Source organism: Scyliorhinus torazame, chromosome 19, assembly GCF_047496885.1.
Source record: "Scyliorhinus torazame isolate Kashiwa2021f chromosome 19, sScyTor2.1, whole genome shotgun sequence".
In the NCBI taxonomy this organism is placed as follows: Eukaryota; Metazoa; Chordata; class Chondrichthyes; order Carcharhiniformes; family Scyliorhinidae; genus Scyliorhinus; species Scyliorhinus torazame.
The window spans coordinates 28,227,871-28,240,675 of NC_092725.1; the positions used below are offsets into that span (position 1 = coordinate 28,227,871).

At 62.5% G+C, this 12,805-nt stretch overlaps 1 protein-coding gene across 1 annotated transcript in view; it reads right to left on the reverse strand.

Annotated features, from left to right (window-relative positions):
* Positions 1-2,377: 2,377 nt before the first annotated feature.
* The window catches only part of LOC140396071 (perforin-1-like), a 72,645-nt gene continuing 62,217 nt past the window's right edge, over positions 2,378-12,805 (reverse strand). Inside the window, exon 3 of the mRNA XM_072484168.1 lies at positions 2,378-3,731. Coding sequence (XP_072340269.1) covers positions 2,868-3,731 — 864 coding nt within the window. The 3' untranslated portion in view covers positions 2,378-2,867. The remainder of the gene's footprint in view (positions 3,732-12,805) is intronic.

Sequence of the window (12,805 nt, forward strand, 5' to 3'; positions counted from 1 at the left end):
AACCCCTGTTAAAGAGGGAGTCTCTCCATCAGGGACCCCTGTTAAAGAGGGCGTCTCTCCGTCAGGGACCCCTGTTAAAGAGGGAGTCTCTCCGTCAGGGACCCCTGTTAAAGAGGGAGCCTCTCCGTCTGGGACCCCTGTTAAAGAGGGTGTCTCTCTGTCAGGAACCCCTGTTAAAGAGGGAGTCTCTCCATCAGGGACCCCTGTTAAAGAGGGCGTCTCTCCGTCAGGGACCCCTGTTAAAGAGGGAGTCTCTCCGTCAGGGACCCTGTTAAAGAGGGAGCCTCTCCGTCTGGGACCCGTGTTAAAGAGGGAGTCTCTCCGTCAGGGACCCCTGTTAAAGAGGGAGTCTCTCCGTCAGGGACCCTGTTAAAGAGGGAGTCTCCCCGTCAGGGACCCCTGTTAAAGAGGGAGTCTCTCCGTCAGGGACCCGTGTTAAAGAGGGAGTCTCTCCGTCAGGGACCCCTGTTAAAGAGGGAGTCTCTCCGTCAGGGACCCCTGTTAAAGAGGGAGTCTCTCCATCAGGGACCCTGTTAAAGAGGGAGCCTCTCCGTCAGGGACCCTGTTAAAGAGGGAGTCTCTCCGTCAGGGACCCGTGTTAAAGAGGGAGTCTCTCCGTCAGGTACCCCTGTTAAAGAGGGAGTCTCTCTGTCAGGGACCCCTGTTAAAGAGGGAGTCTGTCCGTCAGGGACCCCTGTTAAAGAGGGAGTCTCTACGTCAGGGACCCCTGTTAAAGAGGGAGTCTCTCCGTCAGGGACCCCTGTTAAAGAGGGAGTCTCTCCGTCTGGGACCCCTGTTAAAGAGGGAGTCTCTCCGTCAGTGACACCTGTTAATGAGGGAGTCTCTCCGTCAGGGACCCCTGTTAAAGAGGGAGTCTCTCCTTCAGGGACCCCTGTTAAAGAGGGAGTCTCTCCGTCAGGGACCCCTGTTAAAGAGGGAGTCTCTCCGTCAGGGACCCCTGTTAAAGAGATAGTCTCTCCGTCAGGACCCCTGTTAAAGAGGGAGACTCTCCGTCAGGGACCCTGTTAAAGAGGGAGTCTCTCCGTCAGGGACCCCTGTTAAAGAGGGAGTCTCTCCGTCTGGACCCCTGTTAAAGAGGGAGTCTCTCCGTCAGTGACACCTGTTAAAGATGGAGTCTCTCCGTCAGGGACCCCTGTTAAAGAGGGAGTCTCTCCGTCAGGGACCCCTGTTAAAGAGGGAGACTCTCCGTCAGGGACCCCTGTTAAAGAGGGAGTCTCTCAGTCAGTGACCCCTGTTAAAGAGGGAGTCTCTCCGTCAGGGACCCCTGTTAAAGAGGGAGCCTCTCCGTCAGGGACCCTGTTAAAGAGGGAGCCTCTCCGTCTGGGACCCTGTTAAAGAGGGAGACTCTCCGTCTGGGACCCTGTTAAAGAGGGAGTCTCTCCGTCAGGGACCCCGGTTAAAGAGGGAGTCTCTCCGTCAGGGACCCCTGTTAAAGAGGGAGTCTCTCCGTCAGGGACCCCTGTTAAAGAGATAGTCTCTCCGTCAGGACCCCTGTTAAAGAGGGAGACTCTCCGTCAGGGACCCCTGTTAAAGAGGGAGCCTCTCCGTCAGGGACCCCTGTTAAAGAGGGAGTCTCTCCGTCAGGGACCCCTGTTAAAGAGGGAGTCTCTCCGTCAGGGACCCCTGTTAAAGAGGGAGCCTCTCCGTCAGGGACCCCTGTTAAAGAGGGAGCCTCTCCGTCTGGGACCCTGTTAAAGAGGGAGCCTCTCCATCAGGGACCCTGTTAAAGAGGGCGTCTCTCCGTCAGGGACCCTGTTAAAGAGGGAGTCACTCCGTCAGGGACCCCTGTTAAAGAGGGAGACTCTCCGTCAGGGACCCCTGTTAAAGAGGGAGACTCTCCGTCAGGGACCCCTGTTAAAGAGGGAGTCTCTCCGTCAGGGACCCCTGTTAAAGAGGGAGACTCTCCGTCAGGGACCCCTGTTAAAGAGGGAGTCTCTCCGTCAGGGACCCCTGTTAAAGAGGGAGACTCTCCGTCAGGGACCCCTGTTAAAGAGGGAGACACGGTTTGAGGAGTTAAAGGGAAATTATTTCTCATTTCTGTGGGGCTGGTGAATCGCTGAAGTCGGGGTGGGCAGAGGGGAGGACGGAGTTGAAGTGTCTCCATTCACCGTGCTTCATGAGGAAGGGCGGTTTCTCGGCCTTGTGACCAGCCGTTTCTCTCTAGTCCACCAGACACACCGACATCCAACCGCGAATGGCGTCGCTGTGATGTGCGACGCCTCACGCAGTTGGACATCCAACCATGATTTCCTTTGAGGTTGCCTGGACTGGATTCCCTGTTTGGAAGGATGGTGGGGAGGAGAGTGGTGGTGGAAGTGGCAGGGGAGGGGGGGGGGGGGGGGGGGGGGGGTGGCTGTGTTGTGGTGGGGGGAGGGTTTCCCTACACGCCTGAATGGAGACACTTGGGGAAGAAGGGTTGCGAGGAACGTGCGGAAGGGGGTTAGTGCGGGAGTTTCGAGTTTTGGGGGGGTTGGGGGAGGGGCAAGAGGAGCTCTTAGTCCCCCAGCACCACCATCGCCCTCCCATTTCCCGCCAACGCTCAACAGAGCAGTTGAGTAGGTGATATGCACCTGGCCGAGCGACTCGTTGACGGGCCAGGGCTCCCCCTGTCGAGCAGCCCGCCATCGCATTATTTTCCTTCTCCCACTCAGCACACGTCACCACCCCCACAGCATGAGCTGTTTGCCCTCCAAAGTGGAGAATGCGATGCGTGAGGCGGGAGGTGTTTGCAGGACCGCTTTGGCGATGGACAGCAGGGTACAGGTGAAGCGAGGTCAGAGGTCAGGGTGGGTAACCCCCCCCCAGCCCACCCCAAGAAACATAGGCCCGCCACGGCCTCCAGCTCCTCACCCCGGCTGGGCCACATAATCATGGCAGGTGGCGCCGCCCAGGTGAGGGCCGCAGACCAGGTCCAGGTCGAAGGTCAGGCTGCCGTAGCTGAAGTAGCAGACGTGGGGGTGGCGGCCGGAGGCAGGCGGTTTCTCGCAGGAGCCCAGCAGGTCGTCGTCGAAGCCGTTGTCACGGTCCCAAACCTCCAGCCGCAGGGAGAGGCCCTGCTCGACCTGGAGGTCACCGAGGTCGAGGGTCACGTCCCACTTGGGGTTGTTGTTGTTGGACACGACCCCGGTTGAGGCCTTGAGTTTGCCGTACGAGACCTTGACGTAGGCGTCGGTGCCGCCCGAGTAATCCCCCCAGAGGTCCTGGCCGCGCCGGACCACCACCGACAACTTAGCCCATCCTTTCCCCTTGGAGCAGCACTGCTTGTCCACGCGGCTGTCCTCGCTGCAGCGGCAGGAGCAGCGGTCCCGGGGGTCCGCGCGGGCGCCCTGGGGGCAGGACCGACGCGTGCAGTTCAGGCCCTCGTCGCTCCGCACGATGTACTGGCTGATGGCCGTCCGCAGGTTGCCGTGGCGAGGGTCGGCCCTCCTCACCAGCAGGTGCAGGGGTGCCAGAACGTGGTAGATGACTCCGGGGTGGCTCGCCAGGCTCCCCACCCAGCCGCTGAAGTCGTTGGGATTCTCGGAGAAGAGCAGATCCAGCCCCGCCACAGCCTCGCCCCCCTCCATCTCCGTCACCCGGTCCTTATATTCCTCATGAAAACTGCGTTTCCCCGCCAACTTCTTCTTGGCCTCCTGACAGTTTTCGTACTTGGCGTTGGCCTCTTGTTCCTGCACCTTGGCCTCAGCTTCAATCTTCAGGCAATCCTTAACCTGGAACGAGAGGGGTCGGAAGATTTAATCACACTGGGAGCCTAAATGGCCCAACGACCCACCACTAGAGCATCAGTGCTGAGGGAGCGCCGCACTGTCAGAGGGTCAGTACTGAGGGAGCGCCGCACTGTCAGAGGGTCAGTACTGAGGGAGCGCCGCACTATCAGAGGGTCAGTACTGAGGGAGCGCCGCACTGTCGGAGGGTCAGTACTGAGGGAGCGCCGCACTGTCAGAGGGTCAGTGCTGAGGGAGCACCGCACTGTCAGAGGGCCAGTACTGAGGGAGCGCCCCACTGTCGGAGGGTTAGTACTGAGGGAGCGCTGCACTGTCGGAGGGTCAGTACTGAGGGAGCGCCGAACTGTCGGATGGTCAGTACTGAGGGAGTGCCGCACTGTCAGAGGGTCAGTGCTGAGGGAGCGCCGCACTGTCGGAGGGTCAGTGCTGAAGGAGCTTCACACTGTCGGAGGGTCAGGGCTGAGGGAGCGCCGCACTGTCGGAGGTTCAGTGCTGAGGGAATGCCGCACCAACGGAGGGTCAGTGCTGAGGGAGCCCCGCACTGTCGGAGGGTCAGTGCTGAGGGAGCGCCGCACTGTCGGAGGGTCAGTACTGAGGGAGTGCCGCACTGTCGGAGGGTCAGTACTGAGGGAGTGCCGCACTGTCGGAGGACAGTACTGAAGGAGCGCCGCACTGTCGGAGGGTCAATAGTGAGGGAGCGCCTCACTGTCGGAGTGTCAGTACTGAGGGAGCTTCACACTATCGGAGGGTCAGTACTGAGGGAGCGCCGCACTGTCAGGGGGTCAGTACTGAGGGAGCGCCGCACTGTCAGAGGGTCAGTGCTGAGGGAGTGCCGCACTGTCGGAGGGTCAGTGCTGAGGGAGCCTCGCACTGTCGGAGGGTCAGTGCTGAGGGAGTGCCGCACTGTCGGAGGGTCAGTGCTGAGGGAGTGCCGCACTGTCGGAGGGTCAGTGCTGAGGGAGCGGCGCACTGTCGGAGGGACAGTACTAAGGGAGTGCCGCACTGTCAGAGAGAGGGTCACTGCCGAGGGAGCGCCGCACTGTCAGAGGAAAAGTGCTGAGGGAGCGCTGCACTGACACAGGGTCAGTACTGAGGCAGCGTCGCACTGTCGGAGGGTCAGTGCTGAGGGAGCGCCGCACTGACACAGGGTCAGTACTGAGGGAGCGTCGCACTGTCGGAGGGTCAGTGCTGAGGGAGTGCCACACTGTCAGAGGGTCAGTGCTGAGGGAGAGCCGCATTGTCGGAGGGTCAGTGCTGAGGGAGTGCCGCACTGTCAGGGGGTCAGTACTGAGGGAGCGCCGCACTGTCAGAGGGTCAGTGCTGAGGGAGTGCCGCACTGTCGGAGGGTCAGTGCTGAGGGAGCCTCGCACTGTCGGAGGGTCAGTGCTGAGGGAGTGCCGCACTGTCGGAGGGTCAGTGCTGAGGGAGTGCCGCACTGTCGGAGGGTCAGTGCTGAGGGAGCGGCGCACTGTCGGAGGGACAGTACTAAGGGAGTGCCGCACTGTCAGAGAGAGGGTCACTGCCGAGGGAGCGCCGCACTGTCAGAGGGAAAGTGCTGAGGGAGCGCTGCACTGACACAGGGTCAGTACTGAGGCAGCGTCGCACTGTCGGAGGGTCAGTGCTGAGGGAGCGCCGCACTGACACAGGGTCAGTACTGAGGGAGCGTCGCACTGTCGGAGGGTCAGTGCTGAGGGAGTGCCACACTGTCAGAGGGTCAGTGCTGAGGGAGAGCCGCATTGTCGGAGGGTCAGTGCTGAGGGAGTGCCGCACTGTCGGAGGGTCAGTGCTGAGGGAGTGCCGCACTGTCGGAGGGTCAGTACTGAGGGAGTGCCGCACTGTCGGAGGGTCAGTGCTGAGGGAGCGCCACACTGTCGGAGGGTCAGTGCTGAGGGAGTGCCACACTGTCGGAGGGTCAGTGCTGAGGGAGCCCCGCACTGTCGGAGGGTCAGTGCTGAGGGAGCGCCGCACTTTCGGAGGGTCAGTACTGAGGGAGCACCGCACTGTCGGAGGGTCAGTGCTGAGGGAGAGCCGCACTGTCAGAGGGTCAGTGCTGAAGGAGCGCCGCACTGTCGGAGGGTCAGTACTGAGGTAGCGCAGCACTGTCGGAGGGTCAGTACTGAGGGAGCGTCGAACTGTCGGACGGTCAGTACTGAGGGAGCGCCGCACTGTCAGAGGGTCAGTGCTGAGGGAGTGCCGCACTGTCAGAGGGTCAGTGCTGAGGGAGCGCCGCACTGTCGGAGGGTCAGGGCTGAGGGAGCCCTGCACTGTCAGCGGGTCAGTACTGAGGGAGTGCCGCACTGTCAGAGGGTCAGTATTGAGGAAGCGCCGCACTGTCGGAGGGTCAGTGCTGAGGTAGCGCCTCACTGTCGGAGGGTCAGTACTGAGGGAGCGCCGCACTGTCGGAGGGTCAGTGCGGAGGTAGCGCCTCACTGTCGGAGGGTCAGTGCTGAAGGAGCTTCACACTGTCGGAGGGTCAGGGCTGAGGGAGCGCCGCACTGTCGGAGGTTCAGTGCTGAGGGAATGCCGCACCAACGGAGGGTCAGTGCTGAGGGAGCCCCGCACTGTCGGAGGGTCAGTGCTGAGGGAGCGCCGCACTGTCGGAGGGTCAGTACTGAGGGAGTGCCGCACTGTCGGAGGGTCAGTACTGAGGGAGTGCCGCACTGTCGGAGGGTCAGTACTGAAGGAGCGCCGCACTGTCGGAGGGTCAATAGTGAGGGAGCGCCTCACTGTCGGAGTGTCAGTACTGAGGGAGCTTCACACTATCGGAGGGTCAGTACTGAGGGAGCGCCGCACTGTCAGGGGGTCAGTACTGAGGGAGCGCCGCACTGTCAGAGGGTCAGTGCTGAGGGAGTACCGCACTGTCGGAGGGTCAGTGCTGAGGGAGTGCCGCACTGTCGGAGGGTCAGTGCTGAGGGAGCGGCGCACTGTCGGACGGACAGTACTAAGGGAGTGCCGCACTGTCAGAGTGAGGGTCACTGCCGAGGGAGCGCCGCACTGTCGGAGGGTCAGGGCTGAGGGAGTGCCGCAATGTCGGAGGGTCATTACTGAGGGAGCGCCGCACTGTCGGAGGGTCAGGGCTGAGGGAGTGCAGCACTGTCGGAGGGCCAATAGTGAGGGAGCGCCTCACTGTCGGAGTGCTGAGGGAGAGCCGCACTGTCGGAGGGTCAGTGCTGAGGGAGCCCCGCACTGTCGGAGGGTCAGTGCTGAGGGAGCGCCGCACTGTCAGAGCGTCAGTACTGAGGGAGCGCCGCACTGTCGGAGGGTAAAGAGTGAGGGAGCGCCTCACTGTCGGAGGGTCAGTACTGAGGGAGCGCCTCACTGTCGGAGGGTCAGTACTGAAGGAGCGCTACACTGTCGGAGGGTCAGTGCTGAGGGAGTGCCGCACTGTCGGAGGGTCAGTGCTGAGGGAGCCCCGCACTGTCGGAGGGTCAGAACTGAGGGAGCAACGCACTATCGGAGGGTCAGTACTGAGGGAGTGACGCACTGTCGGAGGGTCAGTACTGAGGGAGCGCCGCACTGTCGGAAGGTCAGTACTGAGGGAGTGACGCACTGTACGAGGGTCAGTGCTGAGGGAGCCTCGCACTGTCAGAGGGTCAGTACTGAGGGAGTGACGCACTGTCGGAGGGTCAGTACTGTGGGAGTGACGCACTGTCGGAGGGTAAGTACGGAGGCAGCGCCGCACTGTCAGAGGGTCAGTACTGAGGGAGCGCCGCACTGTCGGAGGGTAAATAGTGAGTGAGCGCCTCACTGTCGGAGCGTCAGTACTGAGGGAGCGCCTCACTGTCGGAGGGTCAGTACTGAAGGAGCCCTACACTGACGGAGGGTCAGTGCTGAGGGAGTGCCGCACTGTCGGAGGGTCAGTGCTGAGGGAGCCCCGCACTGTCGGAGGGTCAGCGCTGAGGGAGCGCCGCACTGTCGGATGGTCAGTACTGAAGGAGTGCCGCACTGTCGGAGGGTCAGTGCTGAGGGAGTGCCGCACTGTCGGAGGGTCAGTGCTTAGGGAGCCCCGCACTGTCGGAGGGTCAGTGCTGAGCGAGCGCCGCACTGTCGGAAGGTCAGTACTGAGGGAGTGCCGCACGGTCGGAGGGTCAGGGCTGAGGGAGTGCCGCACTGTCGGAGGGTCAGTGCTTAGGGAGCGCCGCACTGTCGGAGGGTCAGTGCTGAGCGAGCGCCGCACTGTCGGAGGGTCAGTACTGAGGGAGCGCCGCACTGTCAGAGGGTCAGTACTGAGGGAGCGCCGCACTGTCGGAGGGTAAATAGTGAGGGAGCGCCTCACTGTCGGACGGTCACTACTGAGGGAGCGCCGCACTGTCGGAGGGTAAATAGTGAGGGAGCGCCTCACTGTCGGAGGGTCAGTACTGAGGGTGCGCCGCACTGTCGGAGGGTCAGTGCTGAGGGAGTGCCGCACTGTCGGAGGGTCAGTGCTGAGGGAGTGCCGCACTGTCGGAGGGTCAGAGCTGAGGGAGCGCCGCACTGTCGGAGGGTCAGTACTAAGGGAGTGCCGCACTGTCAGAGAGAGGGTCAGTGCTGAGGGAGCGCCGCACTGTCGGAGGGTCAGTGCTGAGGGAGCTCCGCACTGTCGGAGGGTCAGTGCTGAGGGAGCGCCGCACTGTCGGAGGGTTAGTGCTGAGGGACTGCCGCACTGTCGGAGGGTCAGTGCTGATGGAGTGCCGCACTGTCGGAGGGTCAGTGCTGAGGGAGCTCCGCACTGTCGGAGGGTCAGTGCTGAGGGAGCGCCGCACTGTCGGAAGGTCAGTACTGAGGGAGTGACGCACTGTCGGAGGGTCAGTACGGAAGGAGCGCTACACTGTCGGACTGTCAGTGCTGAGGGACTGCCGCACTGTCGGAGGGTTATTGCTGAGGGAGCGCCGCACTGTCGGAAGGTCAGTACTGAGGGAGTGCCGAACTGTCGGAGGGTCAGTGCTGAGGGAGTGCCGTACTGTCAGAGGGTCAGTACTGAGGGAGCCCCGCACAATCGGAGGGTCAGTACTGAGGGAGTGCCGCACTGTCGGAGGGTCAGTACTGAGGGAGTGCCGAACTGTCGGAGGGTCAGTGCTGAGGGAGTGCCGCACTGTCGGAGGGTCAGTGCTGAGGGATTTGCCGCACTGTCTGAGGGTCAGTACTGAGGGAGCCCCGCACAATCGGAGGGTCAGTACTGAGGGAGCGCCGCACTGTCAGAGGGTCAGTGCTGAGGGAGCGCCGCACTGTCGGAGGGTCAGTGCTGAGGGAGTGCAGCACTGTCGGAGGCTCAGTGCTGAGGGAGTGCCGCACTGTCTGAGGGTCAGTGCTGAGGGAGCCCCGCACAATCGGAGTGGCAGTCCTGAGGGAGTGCCGCACTGTCGGAGGGTCAGTGCTGAGCGAGCGCCGCACTGTCGGAAGGTCAGTACTGAGGGAGTGCCGCACTGTCGGAGGGTCAGTACTGAGGGAGCGCCGCACTGTCAGAGGGTCAGTACTGAGGGAGTGCCGCACTGTCGGAGGGTCAGTACTGAGGGAGCGCCGCACTGTCAGAGGGTCAGTACTGAAGGTGCGCAACACTGTCGGAGGGTCAGTGCTGAGGGAGCGCCGCACTGTCGGAAGGTCAGTACTGAGGGAGTGCCGCACTGTCGGAGGGTCAGTACTGAGGGAGCGCCGCACTGTCAGAGGGTCAGTACTGAGGGAGTGCCGCACTGTCGGAGGGTCAGTACTGAGGGAGCGCCGCACTGTCAGAGGGTCAGTACTGAAGGTGCGCAACACTGTCGGAGGGTCAGTGCTGTGGGAGCGCCGCACTGTCGGAGGGTCAGTACTGAGGGAGTGCCGCACTGTCGGAGGGTCAGTACTGAGGGAGCGCCGCACTGTCAGAGGGTCAGTACTGAAGGTGCGCAACACTGTCGGAGGGTCAGTGCTGAGGGAGCGCCGCACTGTCAGTGGGTCAGTACTGAGGGAGTGCCGCACTGTCGGAGGGTCAGTGCTGAGGGAGCGCCGCACTGTCGGAGGGTAAGTGCTGAGGGAGCCCTACACTGTCGGAGGGTCAGTGCTGAGGGAGCGCCGCACTGTCGGAGGGTCAGTGCTGAGGGAGTGCCGCACAGTCGGAGGGTCAGTACTGAGGGAGCGCCGCACTGTCGGAGGGTCAGTACTGAGGGAGTGCCGCACTGTCAGAGGGTCAGTGCTGAGGGAGCGCCGCACTGTCGGACGGTCAGTGCTGAGGGAGCGCTACACTGTCGGAGGGTCACTGCTGAGGGAGTGCCGCACAGTCGGAGGGTCAGTACTGAGGGAGCGCCGCACTGTCGGAGGATCAGTGTTGAGGGAGCGTCGCACTGTCGGAGTGTCAGTGCTGAGGGAGCTTCGCACTGTCGGAGGTTCAGTACTGAGGGAGTGCCGCACTGTCGGAGGGTCAATAGCGAGGGAGCACCTCACTGTCGGAGGGTCAGTACTGAAGGAGCTTCACACAATCTGAGGGTCAGTACTGAGGGAGCGCTACATAGTTGGTCAGTGCTGAGGGAGCGCCGCACAGTCGGAGGGTAAGTGCTGAGAGAGCGCTACACTGTCCTAGGGTCAGTGCTGAGTAGGTGCCGCAAAATCGGATGGTCAGTGCTGAGGGAGCGCTACACTGTCAGAGGGTCAGTGCTGAGGGAGCGCCGCACTGTCGGAGGGTCAGTGCTGAGGGAGCACCGCACTGTCGGAGGGTCTGTGCTGAGGGAGCACCGCACTGTTGGAGGGCAAGTACTGAGGGAGCGCTGCACCGTCGGAGGGTTAGGGCTGAGGGAGCGCCAGCAGTGTCGGAGGGACAGTACTGAGGGAGCGCTGCACTGTCGGACGGTTAGTGCTGATGGAGTGCCGCACTGTCGGAGGGTCAGTGCTGAGGGAGCCCCGCACTGTCGGAGGGTCAGTGATGAGGGAGCGCCGCACTGTCGGAAGGTCAGTACTGAGGGAGTGACGCACTGTCGGAGGGTCAGTACTGAGGGAGCGCCGCACTGTCAGAGGGTCAGTGCTGAGGGAGCGCCGCACTGTCGGAAGGTCAGTACTGAGGGAGTGACGCATTGTCGGAGGGTCAGTACTGAGGGAGCGCCGCACTGTCGGAGGGTAAATGGTGAGGGAGCGCCTCACTGTCGGAGGGTCAGTACTGAGGGAGCGCTACACTGTCGGAGGGTCAGTACTGAGGGAGCGCCGCACTGTAGGAGGGTCAGTACTGAGGGAGAGCTGCACTGTCGGAGAGTCAGTACTGAAAGAGCGCCGCACTGTCGGAGGGGGAGTACTGAGGGAGTGCCACACTGTTGGAGGGTCAGTACTGAGGGAGCGCCGCACTGTCGGAGAGTCAGTACTGAGGGAGCGCCGCACAGTCGGAGGTTCAGTACTGAGGGAGCGCCGCACTGTCGGAGGGTCAGCACTGAGGGAGCGCTGCACTGTCGGAGGGTCAGTGCTGAGGGAGCGCCACACTGTCGGAGGGTCAGTGCTGAGGGAGCGTCGCACTGTCTGAGGGTCAGTGCTGAGGGACTGCCGCACTGTCGGAGAGTCAGTACTGAGGGAGAGCCAGCACTGTTGGAGTGTCAGTACTGAGGGAGCGCCGTACTGTCGGAGGGTCAGTACTGAGGGAGTGCCGCACTGTCGGAGGGTGAGTGCTGAGGGAGTACCGCACTGTCGGTGGGTCACTACTGAGGGATTGCCGCACTGTCGGAGGGTCAGCACTGAGGGAGCGCTGCACTGTCGGAGGGTCAGTGCTGAGGGAGCGCCAAACTGTCAGAGGGTCAGTACAGAGGAAGCGCCGCACCGTCGGAGGGTCAATACTGAGGGAGCACGGCACTGTCGGAGGGTCAATACTGAGGGAGAGCTGCACTGTCGGAAGGTCAGTACTGAGGGAGAGCTGCACTGTCTGAGGTTCAGGGCTGAGGGAGCGCTGCACTGTCGGAGAGTCAGTACTGAGAGAGCGCCGCACTGTCGGAATGTCAGTCCTGAGTGAGCGCCGCACTGTTGGAGGGTCAGTGCTGAGGGAGTGCCGCACTGTCGGAGGGTCAGTGCTGTGGGAGCACCGCACTGTCGGAGGGTCAGTGCTGAGGGAGCAGCGCACTGTCGGAGAGTCAGTGCTGAGAGAGCGCCGCTCTGTCGGAGGGTCAGTGCTGAGGAAGCGCCAGCACTGTCGGAGGGTCACTAATGAGGGAGCACTGCACTGTCGGAGGGTCAGTACAGAGGGAGCGCTGCACTGTCGGAGAGTCACTACTAAGAGAGCGCTGCACTGTCGGAAAGTCAGTACTGAGGGAGCGCCGCACAGTCGGAGGTTCAGTACTGAGGGAGCGCCGCACTGTCGGAGGGTCAGTACTGAGGGACTGCCGCACTGTCGGAGAGTCAGTACTGAGGGAGTGCCAGCACTGTCGGAGGGTCATTACTGAATGAGCGCCGCACAGTCGGAGGGTCAGGCTGAGGGAGCGCCAGCAGTGTCGGAGGGTCAGTACTGAGGGAGCGCTGAACTGTCGGAGGGTCAGTGCTGAGGAAGCGCCAGCACTGTCAGAGGGTCAGAGCTGAGGGAGCGCCGCACTGTCGGAGAAACAGTGCTGAGGGAGCGCTCCACTGTCGGTGGGTCTGTGCTGAGGGAGTGCCGCACTGTCGGAGGGTCAGTGCTGAGGGAGCGCCGCACTGTCGGAGGGTCAGTACTGTGGGAGTGCCGCACTGTCGGAGGGGGAGTACTGAAGGAGTGCCACACTGTTGGAGGGTCAGTATTGAGGGAGCGCCGCACTGTCGGATGGTCAGTGCTGAGGGAGCGACAGCACTGTCGGAGGGTCAGTACTGAGGGAGCGCCGCACTGTCGGAGATTCAGTACTGAGGGAGCGCCGCACTGGCGGAGGGTCAGTACTGAGGGAGTGCCGCACTGTCGGAGGGGGAGTACTGAAGGAGTGCCACACTGTTGGAGGATCAGTACTGAGGGAGCGCCGCACTGTCGGAGGGTCAGTACTGAGGGAGCGCCGCACTGTCGGAGCGTCAGTACTGAGGGAGTGCCGCACAGTCGGAGGTTCTGTACTGAGGGAGCGCCGCACTGTCGGAGGGTCAGTACGGAGGGAGCGCCGCACTGTCGGAGCGTCAGTACTGAGGGA